The following is a 14,610-nucleotide window of genomic DNA, read 5'->3' on the forward strand; positions in this document are numbered from 1 at the left end:
GCCGCGCACGGATTTTCCATAAGCCGTAATGTATTTCACATGACTCCTAACGTCACGTGACTTTTTCGAGCGCTCCGGCCTAGTATCGTAGGCCTCGGCTACATACATACCTACTACATAGCTATTCTAATCATGTTACTCAGCAACACTCAAACACGCTAGTACACTTAGTAGCTGGGTTAATGAGAACAGGTAATTTACGTCCAGGTCCTCATTTGCCATCCAGAAACGTGGGTATTCCTCTGTGAAATCCCTACCCTATACATGGAACCATTGAATAAATAAATGATGCAACTAAACAGAGATAGGTATGCAAAGAGTCTTATCACGTCAGCCGGCCAATACCCAAGCCCACTTTAGTCCCGGAACCACTCAACGCTGTAAACGTAACTTCCATATCGCCGTCACATCATAGCCGACTCTATCATCTTGTGTCTTCCTAGGACGTTCAATGTTTATTGGAGCAACGATATTTTCAACTGCCACTGAAATCCAGTTTATATCTTCAAATAATTCTTGCATATTAATGCCCATTTGTTGTCAGCACGAAAGGACGGTTAAGATCCAAGATGATGAAACGTAGTGTCAACAGAACCGTTCAGGTATATGCTGACGTTTGCTAATAAAAATAAATACAAGGAAATACGTTTACGGCGTTAGTTAGAATATAATCACCAGAAACTAATACTCCCTACGCCTAATCAGATCAGTGTTATATCAAGTGAGCATTTTTTTGTCGAAGGTGTGGATTCTGTCATCTGCCAGTTGTTTCCTGACATTCAAATCATATGTCACACGTGGCCATTTCCATTTCGGGTTTCCTAAAATTACAGTGAAATTTTCATTAAACTATCATATACTCAATGCCAAAAATTCATGGTGGAGCCCTATTTAAAGAATTCAAGTCCAAGAGGGACCCAAACCGGTCCACGTGTAATCACAATGTGCTCTTCGTGTAAGTATCTAGTAATACCACAATTATACACATCCAGTGATATCACAAACATGATGCTTAGTCACTAATCTGCTTACTACAGAGTGGTAACGGTGGTCATAAATGCAACGAAGTGTGGGAATTATTTATGTTCGCTTTTCGGTCTTGAAAAATGTTACCATATATTCCCATATACCAATTAAGGGCAACGGTCACTTACCCGCGGCGGAGCGCCTTTTCGCTCACACTGATTCCATACGCCGATACTCAGCGCCGCGTTTCGCTCGAGTGAACATGTGAATGGAAAAGGCCGCGCGTAAGTGAGCGTTGGTGTTAAATCTTGTTCTTTTCTTCGAGTCAAAACAGAAAACAAACCTCATGAGTAAAACACGCTAACTACGTAACTACTCTTGATGTAAACGGGTCAAGTCAAAAATTGTTTGAACACTAGTTTTATTAGAAAAACAACCAACATCGAATATTGAAATATTTTGTGTATGTACAATATATGTTAGTCCAAAAGTTGACAAAACCTTTGTTTGAGCTTCTACAGCTATAAGTAACTTACGAATATAGAAGCGCTTTGTTCTTACCATCCCCTTTTGCCCTTACATGGCCTTAAAATGAAAAGTGTGTAGTCGTTTGACTGATGTGCATTCAAAGTTACTCAAAATGTAAAAAAAAAGAAACATCCGTTCCGTAATAAATCACGATTTACTCTGGCGCACAAAATGCGTTTTAAATTGGTTTAAACCATGGTATAATAAGTTTAAACTTATAATTATTAGAGATGCTAAGTAATTAAGTACAATAAAAATTGCAGTGCACGTGTGTATACGTGAATGTATATCAGAATGAAATTATCGAGTTAACTCTGATTTATAAAATCGGAGATAAAGCTTGATAACTTGTTCCACTTGGTAAATTCGTCTATAAAACACATTTGCAATTTGCAAATAAGTATTTTAGCAATGGGCTCGTCATATGAGGAAAAAAATGACGGTTGTGCAGTGTGGGTTTAATACAAAATAGCAGGGTTGAGGAAACAAGCAAAATAAACTATAATGATATAATACATATAGCAGCACAAGATTAGCATATTACATGTCATCATGTCACTATACTGACTAATGCAAGCAGCCCAGCCCAAAAGCGCACGATGGCATTCAATTGCATTTCACGCTTCAACATTTGTGTGAAAAAAGCCGGGGGGAGGGGGGGGGGGGGGAAACCTTAAAATATCATTATTCCTTAATTTTCGTCATTGTCTCGTCTGAAACTTAAGAACCACCGCTGCCGGCCTCGACGTGCGTGTTTGTTCGGCCTTTTGTGAACACCCTGTAACACGTGCGCACATTTTCTATGACTATACACTTTTTGTAGGATGTCACACAGGCCCGCAAGACCTGCTATTTCTCTACAGGGTGTTCCTAAATATGATGTAAATAGGGAAGGAGATAATCCTTTGACTTATTTTATGATTAAAAGTTCATATTTACAGGGTGTTCAAATTTTAAGATTTTTTTAATTTTTCCTCTAAATCTACTGTGTATCTGTGACCATTATAGAAAAAAAAAATTATTTTTCGGTAGTTAGCTAAATGTAAGTATGATTTTTAAAATGGTCCAGTGGGCTCTGGTCTAATTTGGATAATATCTGTTTTATTAGACAGTTGACAGTGAAAATTGTATCTTGTGTTTGCATATATGTTTATAAATTAAAGGTTTAAATTGTAAAGTGCGGGTAGAACTGTAACACCCTGTAAATCGGTAACAAAGTGTTTGAGGGCCTATACCGGGTGATGCCTAGCGCGACGCAGCATAGGGATTTCAATGGTAATTTCTTTATAGTCAATTACTAGCTCCCCTAATTATTTTAGAGCAAAAGTCTAAATAAGTTTTTTTAGAGAAAAAAATACTGAATCTGTTTATGCTATTACTCATAATTTTCCGTTTTTCAAAACCGTAGAAATCTACAAAATAAAAAGGTTCATTTTACAATAAATCAAATATGCCTTGGAATTACCTAAAAAAACAGCGATCACGTTTCATTATTTGCCTTTGACGTATATTAAATTTATACTTGTTTATAAATTAGTTAAAGAACTGCAAGTGCAATAACGTTCAAAATGTCCGTCAAAACCATCAGGAAAACGACAATACATTCAACGTTTTGGCGGCAGTAGCGGAAAATCCGAATATAAGTTTAGGAACAAATCTGCTTCAAATCAGTTTTTTTTCTTCGATTATGTAGGTACTCTGATTCTCTCTGATAAACAAATAGTATCTGATGCAGATGCAGCATACATTCTGTAAAAAAACATTACCCAATTGCCGCTTTTTCTTGCATCGGATAGTTGTGACAGAATTAAATATGAAAATCGTTCGACGTCAAACAACGATAACTTAGATGCGATGCGCTTGTAGTTTGTTAAAAGATTCCAAAGCATCACTGATTTATAAAAATTTAATTTTTTATTTTGTCGATTTTTACGGTTTTGAAAAATGGCAAATTATAACTAAAAGTATGAACAGATGCAGTATTTTTTTCTCTAAAAAAAACTTATTTAGACTTTTGCTCTAAAATAATTAGGGAAGCTAGTAATTGACTATAAAGAAATTACCATTGAAATCCCTATGCTGCGTTGCGTTAGGCACCACCCTGTATGTTTATATGAACTTTTAATCATAAGGTCAGCCAAAGAATTAGACCCTTCCGTATTTCATATTTAGGAACAACCTGTAGGTAGGTAGGTATAATTTGTAGTCTATAATTCTATATACATAATAGTTATTTATGTATTAAGGGCATAATAGTGATGTTTATTTTCTCGAGAGCGACGAGTTAAAAAGCTCGAGGGCCGATAGTTACTAAATACGGATTTTCAAAAAGATCGGATGATTACTTTTTTACATTTTTCCATAAATAACAATAACAGTTGAAGATAAGGGTTCCAGACCAATTCTATCTAATATACAATTCGATTCTAAACAAGTTCAAATTCTATTCATTTTTTCCCTCAGAGCAATAGTTAACGAGATATTCGAAGTCAAATGTGAAAAAAAACCCATTTTTCCATTTTTTCTTCGTTTTTTGTTTATAACAATATGTTCCGGGCGTTTCTGGTCAGGGGGACTATGATTTTTGGATTCAGCGGATTTTTTTACATAGGATACGATTGCTTTCGTTGAATGAAGGTATGATCTTTGAATGAAGTGACAACATCCAGCCCAAACCGTAATTTCACTGGACTATTACCGCCTCATCCACGAGAGCAATGCACTCCTATGCAGTGGCGTACGTAGAAATTTATTCTGGGGGGGATTGAACAAGTTCGTGGCACATACAGTCACCCAGTGCGTACTAAAAGGGGGGGGGGGGGGGGGTAAGAAATAGAAATTGAGTTGCAAGTTGCTGATGCTGGTAGTCATTTATCTATTTATTATTGTACAGGCGAAAAAGATTAGATTAGAACGGTATTTTATTTCTTACTGCTGACAGGCCCATTTATTGCTTTTGCTTAAATTAGTCAACGAAAACTTTGAATAATAGGTCGGTAGTACGCAGTAAATATGTATAATTCCTATTTTTAAAATTTAAAATTCTTATTTTCGTGAAAGGCAGGACGCAGGTACCTCACCTCAGTAGCAGTACTGAGTACCTGATACCTATTTGTTATTTTGGGCATCAATGTAGCGAATTGCCGATCGATGCCGAATAGCCAAATCGTTGACTGCCAACACTGATCACTGAATAGTGAATATTGAATACTACAGAATTAATATTTAGATTTTAGTGACTTTAGACTTTAACCAAAACCAAAATTGCTCTCTCTCTCTCTATATATACCTATATATTATTGCCTTTATTTTAAAGTGGGCGGAGCGGATAGTGGAGTATTACCTAAATACCTAATAGCTATGATGATAACTCAATTCTTCTGGGGGGGGGGGGGATATCCCCTTCACCCCCCCACCGTAAATACGCCACTGCTCCTATGTAATTTTCACATGAGATCAGTGGCACCGCCGTAGTGTTGATCGCCCCCCCCCCCTTGTCCGCCCATGAAAAAATGATAATGATACTTCCATGAGCAGATTGCGAATCCCGCCTTCATTTTTTATTTCTGATCCACAAAGTACATTAAAAATAAAAAGACCCGTGTGTCCTCAATTTTTATTTGCGAGTAAAATAAACCCAAAATAAATTATTGAAAAGCTGTGTTTTTAGTCCGAATTTGAAACGCTTCAGACTAAATACGTCACAAACCTACAACCAATCACGTAGAAGTGAGCTGGCAACCTTACGCGAGGGTCTGACGTTTGTCACATTTGACGTTTTGAGAGGGATGTTTAACTGCATCTAGCACGAAAGTGACAAGTGCCTGTGACAGATGACGCAAGTTATAAATGCCATTCTCCTGCAATATTGCCAAGTCGTTATGTCATCTGAATGGTTCTAGGAGCTGATTGGTCGGGCTTATTACGTCACAGAGCCCGCCACAATCATATCGTTTTGAATAAACCTTTAAAACCGCACATGTTCATTATTTTTTTTCTAATCAGCCTCTATTTTTAAATAAACTTTTACTGTCCAAAAAAATGTTTTATGGTTTCAGGTAGGTACACGCTTATTAAATTAGAACTGTGGAATTCAACTATACTGTAAACCCCCATTGCGCCGTGAATGAGGTTCGAGGATCGTTTCACTTTTTTGCCATTTCTCCAAATGCTCAATTAAATTCACCCAACTTCCTTGGAAAATGCGCTAAAAATACAAATACAGCCTATATTTAACACGTCAACAAAACAAAGAAATTGCACTTGTCATCCTGATAATAACTCTTAACCGGACATGTTTCCTGGAAAATGAAAAATTGACGTGAAAGGTATTCTCGCACGATTATGGCGTTGTGTGCAGGTGCACCATCCTGTTGAAACCTAGTTTCCAACGTTTTTTGTGTTCCCCCCCTCGTTGTATTCGTAATAAAAAATGCCACACAATACAGTGTGTGCTTTTTTCGCGTCATATAAAATAATGTTGATAATGATTTTCCCCATTGAGAAAGTGTGTATTTTTTGTGTCTGTTTAAGTAACATCAGAAAAAACCAAATCGGTAAGTTTTCCTGGCATCTTCGCAAGGAATCGAAATTTTCTGTAAAGCATGATACTAGCTCTTTAATTGCGCATCTTTTCTCTAATTTAATCAACGTCGTATCTTCTATAGTTTCGGAGATCCCTCTGATGATAGATAGGTATCCTTATCTTGGACACAGTGTATAATTTTATTTTGAACAAATAAAAATATAACTTGTAACAAAAGCAAAGTCAATATGTTATTTTTGTATGTTATTATATATTTCCTTCAATTTGTGAAAAAATAAGAAGTTTGACTTTCGTTTTGTGCAGCCTAGCCTATGTAAGTAGTCATTTGTCGGTTTGAGTATATTTCCACTGAATTAATAAATTTCCAATTCATTCATTCGGTTTCTTGAAAAATTCTTTTCGAGTTGATTTCAAGATTTTCACCCCCATTTCTATCTCACGTCTGATATGCTACTGCATTATCGATATTTGAATTCCAATAAACGATCTTATTCCGATCCAGAACTACTAACTATATAGGTAACTACGTTTTTTTAAATAAAAGGTTAATCGGTTGTTTATTCCGTGAAACGTTAATTACGAGATATTTTTTATTTCCGTACATACTTTTGGCTGTAGCACCTTGGAACGGTGGGTATTTATGGCAGGATACCCTGTATATTAAGAAGGGAACGACATGATTTGTGTTAAAAATACACAAGAGAGAGAGATTTATTGGCCAAGGATGATGATACCAAGTGATGAACGTAAATATTTGTGGTAGCGAATGTGAAGGTCGTCAGCAACACGTGACGAACCTACATTTATCCAGCTGTTTCTTACATGACACATTTAACTTTCAGAAGCAAGCTAATGCTAATACCACAGATTTAAATATTTAAATCTGTGCTAATACGTTATTCGCGTCGCCGAGGAGTAGTTGTAGAAAAACACAATTGATTGAAGAATGCTCAATTAGGATCGTTATAGAAAAGTGGGTCAATTCGATGTGATGTTATAAAATAAACTATCTACGTCTTGTTACTCGTTATCGCATCAATGTACATTGATAATTACGTATTATTTGTTTATTAACCGAGTATATCGTTAAGTGGGGACAATCTCGGCGTTTGCAAATAAGACATGTCTCCGTAGTGAATCAGTCTAGGTGTAGCGTGCGTTGAAGTGGTTTCGTGCTGACGCTCACTGCTAATGGACGTCTAAACTCAAAATGGCCGCCGACTCCGGAATGGATACGTGCCCGTCACCTGAGATCGCGGACTCCAGGAAAAGACCGCTCGACGGGGACAACGAAAACGGCGACACGAAGCGATCACACTTCAGCTCAGGTAAACAGAATAGTGACATACTTTTTTCCTAAAATATAAGTTAGTGCGATATCGAGCAGTGTGTTATTGAGGGAAATTGGATCAGTGGGCGAATCGCGAGTATTTGCTAAATTTTAATGGGAGCTCGTTTATTGAAGAAGTTGCAATGAGTTTGAGATATTTCGGTTCGGTTACGTTACGATGAACGTCGTCGTAATGCTGTCCGGAATCAATCGCTCGACGTGGCTGTAGTGCGCTCCGTGGCAACTCCGGACTCCTGGTGCGTTAGCAAAGGAGCAGTGGTCGGTGGGTGTGCAGCAATTTGAACATGCTGACCATACGATCAGCTGGCTCGTCTGTTATTTCCCATAAATCAACCGTGAACGCGAATTCGACTTCGCCAGCATCGTTGCCGTGACGTGATAACTAGCATATGTTGATAATATCTGAGTGTAGCTTAGAGGCAGGATTTTGAAAATTACGCCTAGGCATTTTGGCTTAAATGATAAACAATTCCGACGCGTTCTTCCTTGACAATCTGTTGTACACGTTACCAACGGGTGAGTTGTCATATGGGTGGCAGGCACCTGCACTGTCGTGCTCCACGTTGGGGTAAACATAACCCTTCAACGTCTGCACTGCTCATGCTAGACCACTGTGTTTTCGGCTTAATCATTCGCATTATGTTTAAAACGTCACGAGCTTTCAAACATCTTCCTTCACATTTTTCCTCTATGCAATCATAACCCACATAATAACGAAAACTTAAGAAGGTCTCATTATTGATTGCGATTGCTATGGCTTCTATCCTCGCTTCTATTCCAAACAATGCATTTGGTAAATTTCTCACTTTAAATGCAATTTTAATTAGGTAGGTATGTGTACCTATATTAAGTAAATTGCATCATACTTTCATTTCTTTTTCGAGCTAATTTAATTGTTAGAATGCATTTCAAGGTAACTGGACGCGAATTCCTCCTTTACATAATATGTATAGTACCTATGCCGGTAAATTACAATGTAGGTAGTACGTAAATTTAACTACCTACCTAATTAAGTATCTATTATTATACGTGGTCTGATCTGGTCGATAGGCAAGGTTAGGTTGTATACCAGCAAAAAAATCGAGAATACTTCTTAACATTTCGGATGGATTTGGCTTTTAATGATTATGGGGATATTATTGAACACATAAACTAGCAGGTAATTAAGGTAATAAAAAGCTATAGGCTTGGCCAATACTCAAAATACTCCAAACTCGCACTCTGTTACCCACGATCACCGTAATGAAGCAGAATTTTTGTAAGTAGGGTGAAAATGTCCCACGGTGATTTGTTTCTAAAAGGGCTCTTCATTTATCAATGTAGCCGGAAGGTCACTGGGGATTTCGTATAGCTGTGCTACAGTTGAGTTATTTCAAAGACATTCTGCTGACTCGCTGCATTGGCCCTCCATTTATATATATATATAATATAAACTGTTGACTATACGGTATGCAATTTCAACTATGTAGGTATTTCAATTAATCACTGTCATTCCTATCCATTAAGAAGGCAATGCTATAGGTGCTTTTTAAAGAGACTTGAAAATTTCTAGGATGTGCTGTCCCAAAAAATAGCACCCAATTCAACCATAACCTTCCCCCTCGCCTTCCCCTTATGTACAGGGTCTTCCATTTTCGACACATATAGGGTATCTGCGTAATTGTTAGTGTTATCAAAACACAAAGATCTAAAATAGTCCCGAAAATAGTAAAATAACCTATATTTTCTTACTTAAAAGAGATACAGAAAATTGTTTATCACAAGTGTTTTTATAATGATTGTTGAATAATCCGAGGGGTAAAATTCTAGAAAATTTAAAAAATCCTAGACATTTTAAAAAAAATTCTAGAAAATTCTGTAGTGTTCTAGAACCTCGTCTAGAACATTTAAACAAATTCTAGAAGAATTATAAAAAATCTACTAGCGTTTGTTGTTGAAATATACATCAATGTACGCATTAAACCTGCCTATTAAGTTAAACAAAATTGCCAAATATTAAAATCAGTAAATAAATTTATTTATACAGTTTTTTTTTTATTTCTTAAACTTTATCCATTTGAATAGGTCCAAACAAATTTGCTGAGCAGGAACCATTTGCCAATTTTCCTTTTTTGCCCACGAAAATTGGTTAACATTTTCTTTTTAAAACTTCATTTTGTACATCTAGCTTTCTTCGTTTTGGTCACTTATTACTCTTCCAATATACCACGCTTCTGTATAGAAACAAGCGTAGTAGGTCTCCAATATAATCTGCAAATGAGCGGAAATAATTTACGACTTCCATTAAAAACACAACATTTAAAGATAAATATTACTTATGCATTCTATTGCAAACGTTAATATCGATTTTGTGTTTTGATGTTTAATTTCGGTGCGAGTTTCGGTCTTTGTTTTTTTTAAACTTTATTTTTATTACATTTGAACCGACCAGTTTCGAACATTCAACATTTCAAACTTGTCTCCTAGAGTTTATATAAATTCATCCCGTGTTATGCTGCTACACAATTGAGGAGTTTCTTCTTCTTTCAGAAACCGTGCCGAAAGTGATTTTTTAAATTGAACACCGGTATATTTTAATCCAAAAAGGTAGCATATTAAATTCTCTTTTCAAAAATACAACACTGAAAAAATTCAAAACAATCAATATTCAATGAAAAAGAGAGACGGTTAAAAGCAGTAAAAAGCGAGGTAAAAAGTTATCGAACCTAACCTCATTTTTCAAATGGAACACCCAGTATATTTTAATATAAAAAGGTAGCATTTTAAACACCCTTTTCAAAAATATAACACTGAATAAATTCAAAACAATATTGATTGAAGAAGATTCAAAAAAGATTTAAAAAAATGAAAAAAACCTGTTCTCAAAAAAGTATACGAGGTCAGGTAAAAAAGTTATGGGACCTATCCTCATTTTTCAAATGAAACACCCAGCATATTTTAATCCAAAAACGAGTCTAAAAAGGTAGCCTATTAAATTCCCTTTTCAAAAATATAACGCAATCCTCGAGGCAATACTCAATATGTATTGTGATTTCGGTATTTAATAAAATTCGAGATAAAATGTATTTGATTCAGTTTTTTCCTCTGTTTTTTTTTTGCTATAATATAATTAGATCCAACAGTAAAAAGTAACTGAAATACACAAATATATATGTAAAAACATTATGTTTTTGACATGTCAAGTTTTTAAAAAGTTTCCAGGTCTGCTGCGATTTTTCAAGATTAGCAATCAAAAAATGTCAAAAACTTTAGTTTTTCAAATTGCATTCTGATGTCAGAAATCAATGTAGATTTTAATTTTGGGGCCAGTTTTATTAACATTGTGTATACAAATATACCCGGAGCTATATATCCTGTAGTTTTTGGGTGCCATTGCCATTTAAAAAAAAAATCAAATGTACATTCATTTCTGGTATCAGAAAAAATAGTTGTACTTTGAAAAACCCGAGAAATAACGGAGGATTTTGACATTTAAAATCGCAGCAGCCCTGGAAACTTTTTCAATACTACCAATGGTCACTTAAAAAATTCCTTAGACTTTTTAGGTTTCGATTCTAAAAAAAAGAGCACTCACATATCTTGAAAGGTTTAAGGATATGAGTTTCTGAATGGACCCTTTCATCTCTAAATTGTTAGAGAAAAATTGTCATGTGAAAAACTATGTACGCAAATCTTAAATTCGTTGAATTCAGAATAAAATGGCGCATTTAGAAAAAAAATCAAGATGACGCCAACTTCCGATCTTTACGGAAGGGCCGCCATCTGGAAATTATTTTATTTCAATCCGCAATGGTGCATTATGGCTGTGAACCAAATTTCAAGTTTCTATTTCTATTGCCAGTTTAAAAACTTCTTATAAAGGGGCTAGTGCATCACCCTATATACTTACTTCACGTGTTTCTCTATCGAGTAAAACGTATTTTGAATTAGGAAATTATGTTATAATACGAGCAAAATAGCTTCAATGTAGTACGGATTTTGTTGAAAACGTTCTTTTCTGTGAGACCGCTTTTAACTTAACAAACAAAGTGTAAAAGTTCGTAGATATACCGGGTGTCCCAAATTTTAAGGCCCACCCTGTAAATAGCAGACACAGTACTTCAAAATAAGCACGAAATGTTAGATAAACATACGCCCGATCTTGCTGTGACTGTGGACCATACTCGGCTTGCAACCGGGCCGCTCGCGGGTTCAATTCTGCTTGAAAAGATTTTTTGCACACAACATGCTTAATTCGGCGGAATGGACATTTGGTTATTTGCAAGTTTAAGATTGTCTTCTCAAATTTTGTTCAAAACCAAAGTTTTTGTACTACTTGTGCTACTTACGGTGTTTTCTAAAGGGATACGCATCTGCTAGTTACGAATATGCGCACGGGCTTATGAATTAAACAACTATCCCCATAACAATGACTTTGACTCTATAGTTATACATACAGGGTGATTCCTATAGTACCTGCCACCGTTTGGGAGCGTATAGGGGGTGCCTAGGGGAAGTCTTTTCATATAGGACACTTGGAGTCGGAAATCCAAAATAAGGGCGCCAGAACCAAATTTATCTTCTGGAATTTCACGCCTGTATGTAGGCAACCCAACCGACCGACGTTTCGCGCGGAGCGATGCAGAGCGAGTTAGCGCGAGGAAGCGACATGGGAGGCAAGGAGGGAAAACGACAGTCAAAAGCAATAACGTTTACAAGTGTTCAACGTGGCCACCGTTGTTCTCAATGCACTTCCTACATCTAGCCAACCACTCCCCCTCGAACTCGCGTGAAGACTCCTATGTCCTGGCGAACAGCCTCTCCGGCCATGACGACGCGCGCAATTAAGTCCTCTTCGGATTCGACGGGAGTCTCGTAGACGTGCGCTTCCATCACACCCCACAAGTAAAAATCTAATTGGGTGATGTCGGGCGAGCGGGCAGGCCACTCCACCGCACCTCCACGGCCGATCCATCTGTCCGGATAGGTTTGGTCCAAGTGTTCCCTCACCTGCCGCCCGTAGTGAGCAGGGCACCCATCGTGCTGGAACCAGTGGTCCCAGTACAAGTTCACTGGAACATCCATTAAAAGTTCTGGTAGCACCTCGCGCAGGAAAATCAGGTAATTATGGGCATTTACACGCGGAGGGAGGATGTAAGGCTCCAGTAGGTTGTCCCCCAGGATGCCAGCCCAAACGTTTAAAGAAAACTTGTCCTGGTATCCTCGCGTAAACGTTTCATGAGGATTGTGCTCCGGCCAGTAGTGGCTGTTACGAGGATTGAAGGTCCCCTCTCTTGAGAATCCTTTCTCGTCAGTAACTAGCACGCTCCTCAGAAAGTTCGGATTAGCTTCTTCCTCTTGGACGACTAAGTTGCAGAATTCCAGCCTCCTTTCATGGTCACCCGGCCGTAACTCTTGCACTTTCTTAAACTTATAGGGGTGTAAGTTGTTGTTGTTGGCGATGTTCCACATTGTGTGTTGACTACAACCCACCTGATCTGCTACAAGTCGAGTGCTAGTACGCGGGTTTGCTTCGAAACGTTCCAACACATCCTCCGCTAAGGCATTTACCAACGGGCGATCGCGATCACGGGCGCTAGTGGGCTGCGAAATAGGAGGAGGTCGGTGTAAACAAACAAACTTTTCGAAATGGGTGCTTAAATGACCCAAGTATCGATGTGCATCACGAATCGTGTGTAAAGTTAAGCCTCCGTCAGCTTACCTGCAATTGCCCTGTCTCGCACAGTCGGAAGTGAACTTCTTGAAAGACCTGTCTGCAGGGTAACTGACGGTTTGGATACCGCTCAGCGTACGCTCGTCGTGCAGCTCGTGCGTTACCATTTGCCAATCCGTACATGACGTGCATGTCCGCGTATTCCGTGTTAGTAAAACGTGCCATAGTGTTTATTCACTTGATACGCGTCGTTGCAGACGGGATTTCGTGGGTTTAAACAAAATTCTGATCAAGTGTCAGCCACACATTGCCGCCTGAGATCGCTCCGTGTGCACCGCCGGCCGGTTGGGTTGCCTACCTACAGGCGCGAAATTCCAGAAGGTAAATTTGGCTCTGGCACCCTTATTTTAGATTTTCGACCCCAAGTGTCCTATATCAAAATACTCCCCTACGCACCACCTACACGCTCCCAAACGGTGGCAGGTACTATAGGAATCACCCTGTATTTATTTTCATCACATATTAATATACAGTTTTTTTTTAAATTTTCCATTGAATTCCAATAACTTCCAGTGAACGTGTGGTTTTAGCATGTGAGTACTGTCATGCCATTGAGCGGCGAGTGGTGAATATTTCTATATTGTAACTGAGAATAAATCAGCAGCTATAACTTGGCGTCCCTCTGTCAAAGAAAATTTCAACTACAAAATGGACAACTTCGATCTCAGTTGAACCTCTTAATTCTCGCCTCCCATTGTCTTCTTAACTTTAATAAATTTCGACGTTCTCCTCGAACGCCAAAGAACAGTTCGAGTCTCCTTCTCATCTCTAATGCCTCAAATCTACGGCTTACGAGCCGAAAGGACTTCACGCTCTAAAATCAACTAAACACGCAAACACATCTTCGTCATCGACAGCTGCGTCTCGCTATCTTACAAATGTTTGACAGTTTCTTGACAATGATTAAAAAATGTAAGGAATATTTTCTGTGAACTATTTAAATATTGATGGCAACGATACGAGAACACAGCTTCGGCTTCGCCGCCTCGCCTCGTTGGATTATAAACTTTTAATGATGTCTTTGGATTTGCTCGCAATGGTAAAAAGTGCACGGATTTATTTTTATGAAGTATTCATACATCATCTAACAACACATTCAGCTTCAGTGGTTGCGCCCCCTCATCTCGCTACCTTGAAAACTGCTCAAGAGTTCTGTGGGCTTTGTTGATGAAGGACTCCATAAATGTTTGAGTGATTGCGTATTGGAAAAATGAAGTGAATTGAGACTCAAACAGTTTTTATTATTTCTGACGGCAACTGCGACATATAATCGCACTATTTTATCGAATGTAGACAAATGTGGCGTCGTTGACCACATCTCGTACGCATAGCAGAGATGGCATCTACAACAGCACTCGTTTCTGCTACCGCAGAATAAAATGAGTTTTTATTTTTCTATGTGGTATTCCTCAAAAACGTAAACACATCTAATTTGCTCAAATAATTGTATTTTCATGGTCAACAACTTCCTTCAATCACGCGTCCAATAGATGCACGGCTAAGTGC

The 14,610-nt window shown here is 37.9% G+C and overlaps 1 protein-coding gene across 3 annotated transcripts in view; it reads left to right on the plus strand.

Annotated features, from left to right (window-relative positions):
• The first annotated feature begins 783 nt into the window (after nt 1-783).
• LOC116162685 (RNA-binding protein Nova-1) overlaps nt 784-14,610 on the plus strand; it is a 75,145-nt gene continuing 61,318 nt past the window's right edge. Inside the window, exon 1 of one of the 3 annotated variants that reach the window (XM_031476355.1) lies at nt 784-955. In XM_031476355.1, the coding sequence (XP_031332215.1) occupies nt 877-955 (79 nt within the window). In that variant the 5' untranslated portion in view covers nt 784-876. Of the gene's footprint in view, nt 956-6,945; nt 7,369-7,402; nt 7,908-14,610 lie in introns of those variants that run through there. The other 2 variants (XM_031476354.1, XM_031476356.1) reach the window with 2 other exon arrangements.

The sequence above is a fragment of the Photinus pyralis genome, unplaced genomic scaffold (assembly GCF_008802855.1).
Source record: "Photinus pyralis isolate 1611_PpyrPB1 unplaced genomic scaffold, Ppyr1.3 Ppyr1.4_LG2, whole genome shotgun sequence".
Taxonomy (NCBI): domain Eukaryota; kingdom Metazoa; phylum Arthropoda; class Insecta; order Coleoptera; family Lampyridae; genus Photinus; species Photinus pyralis.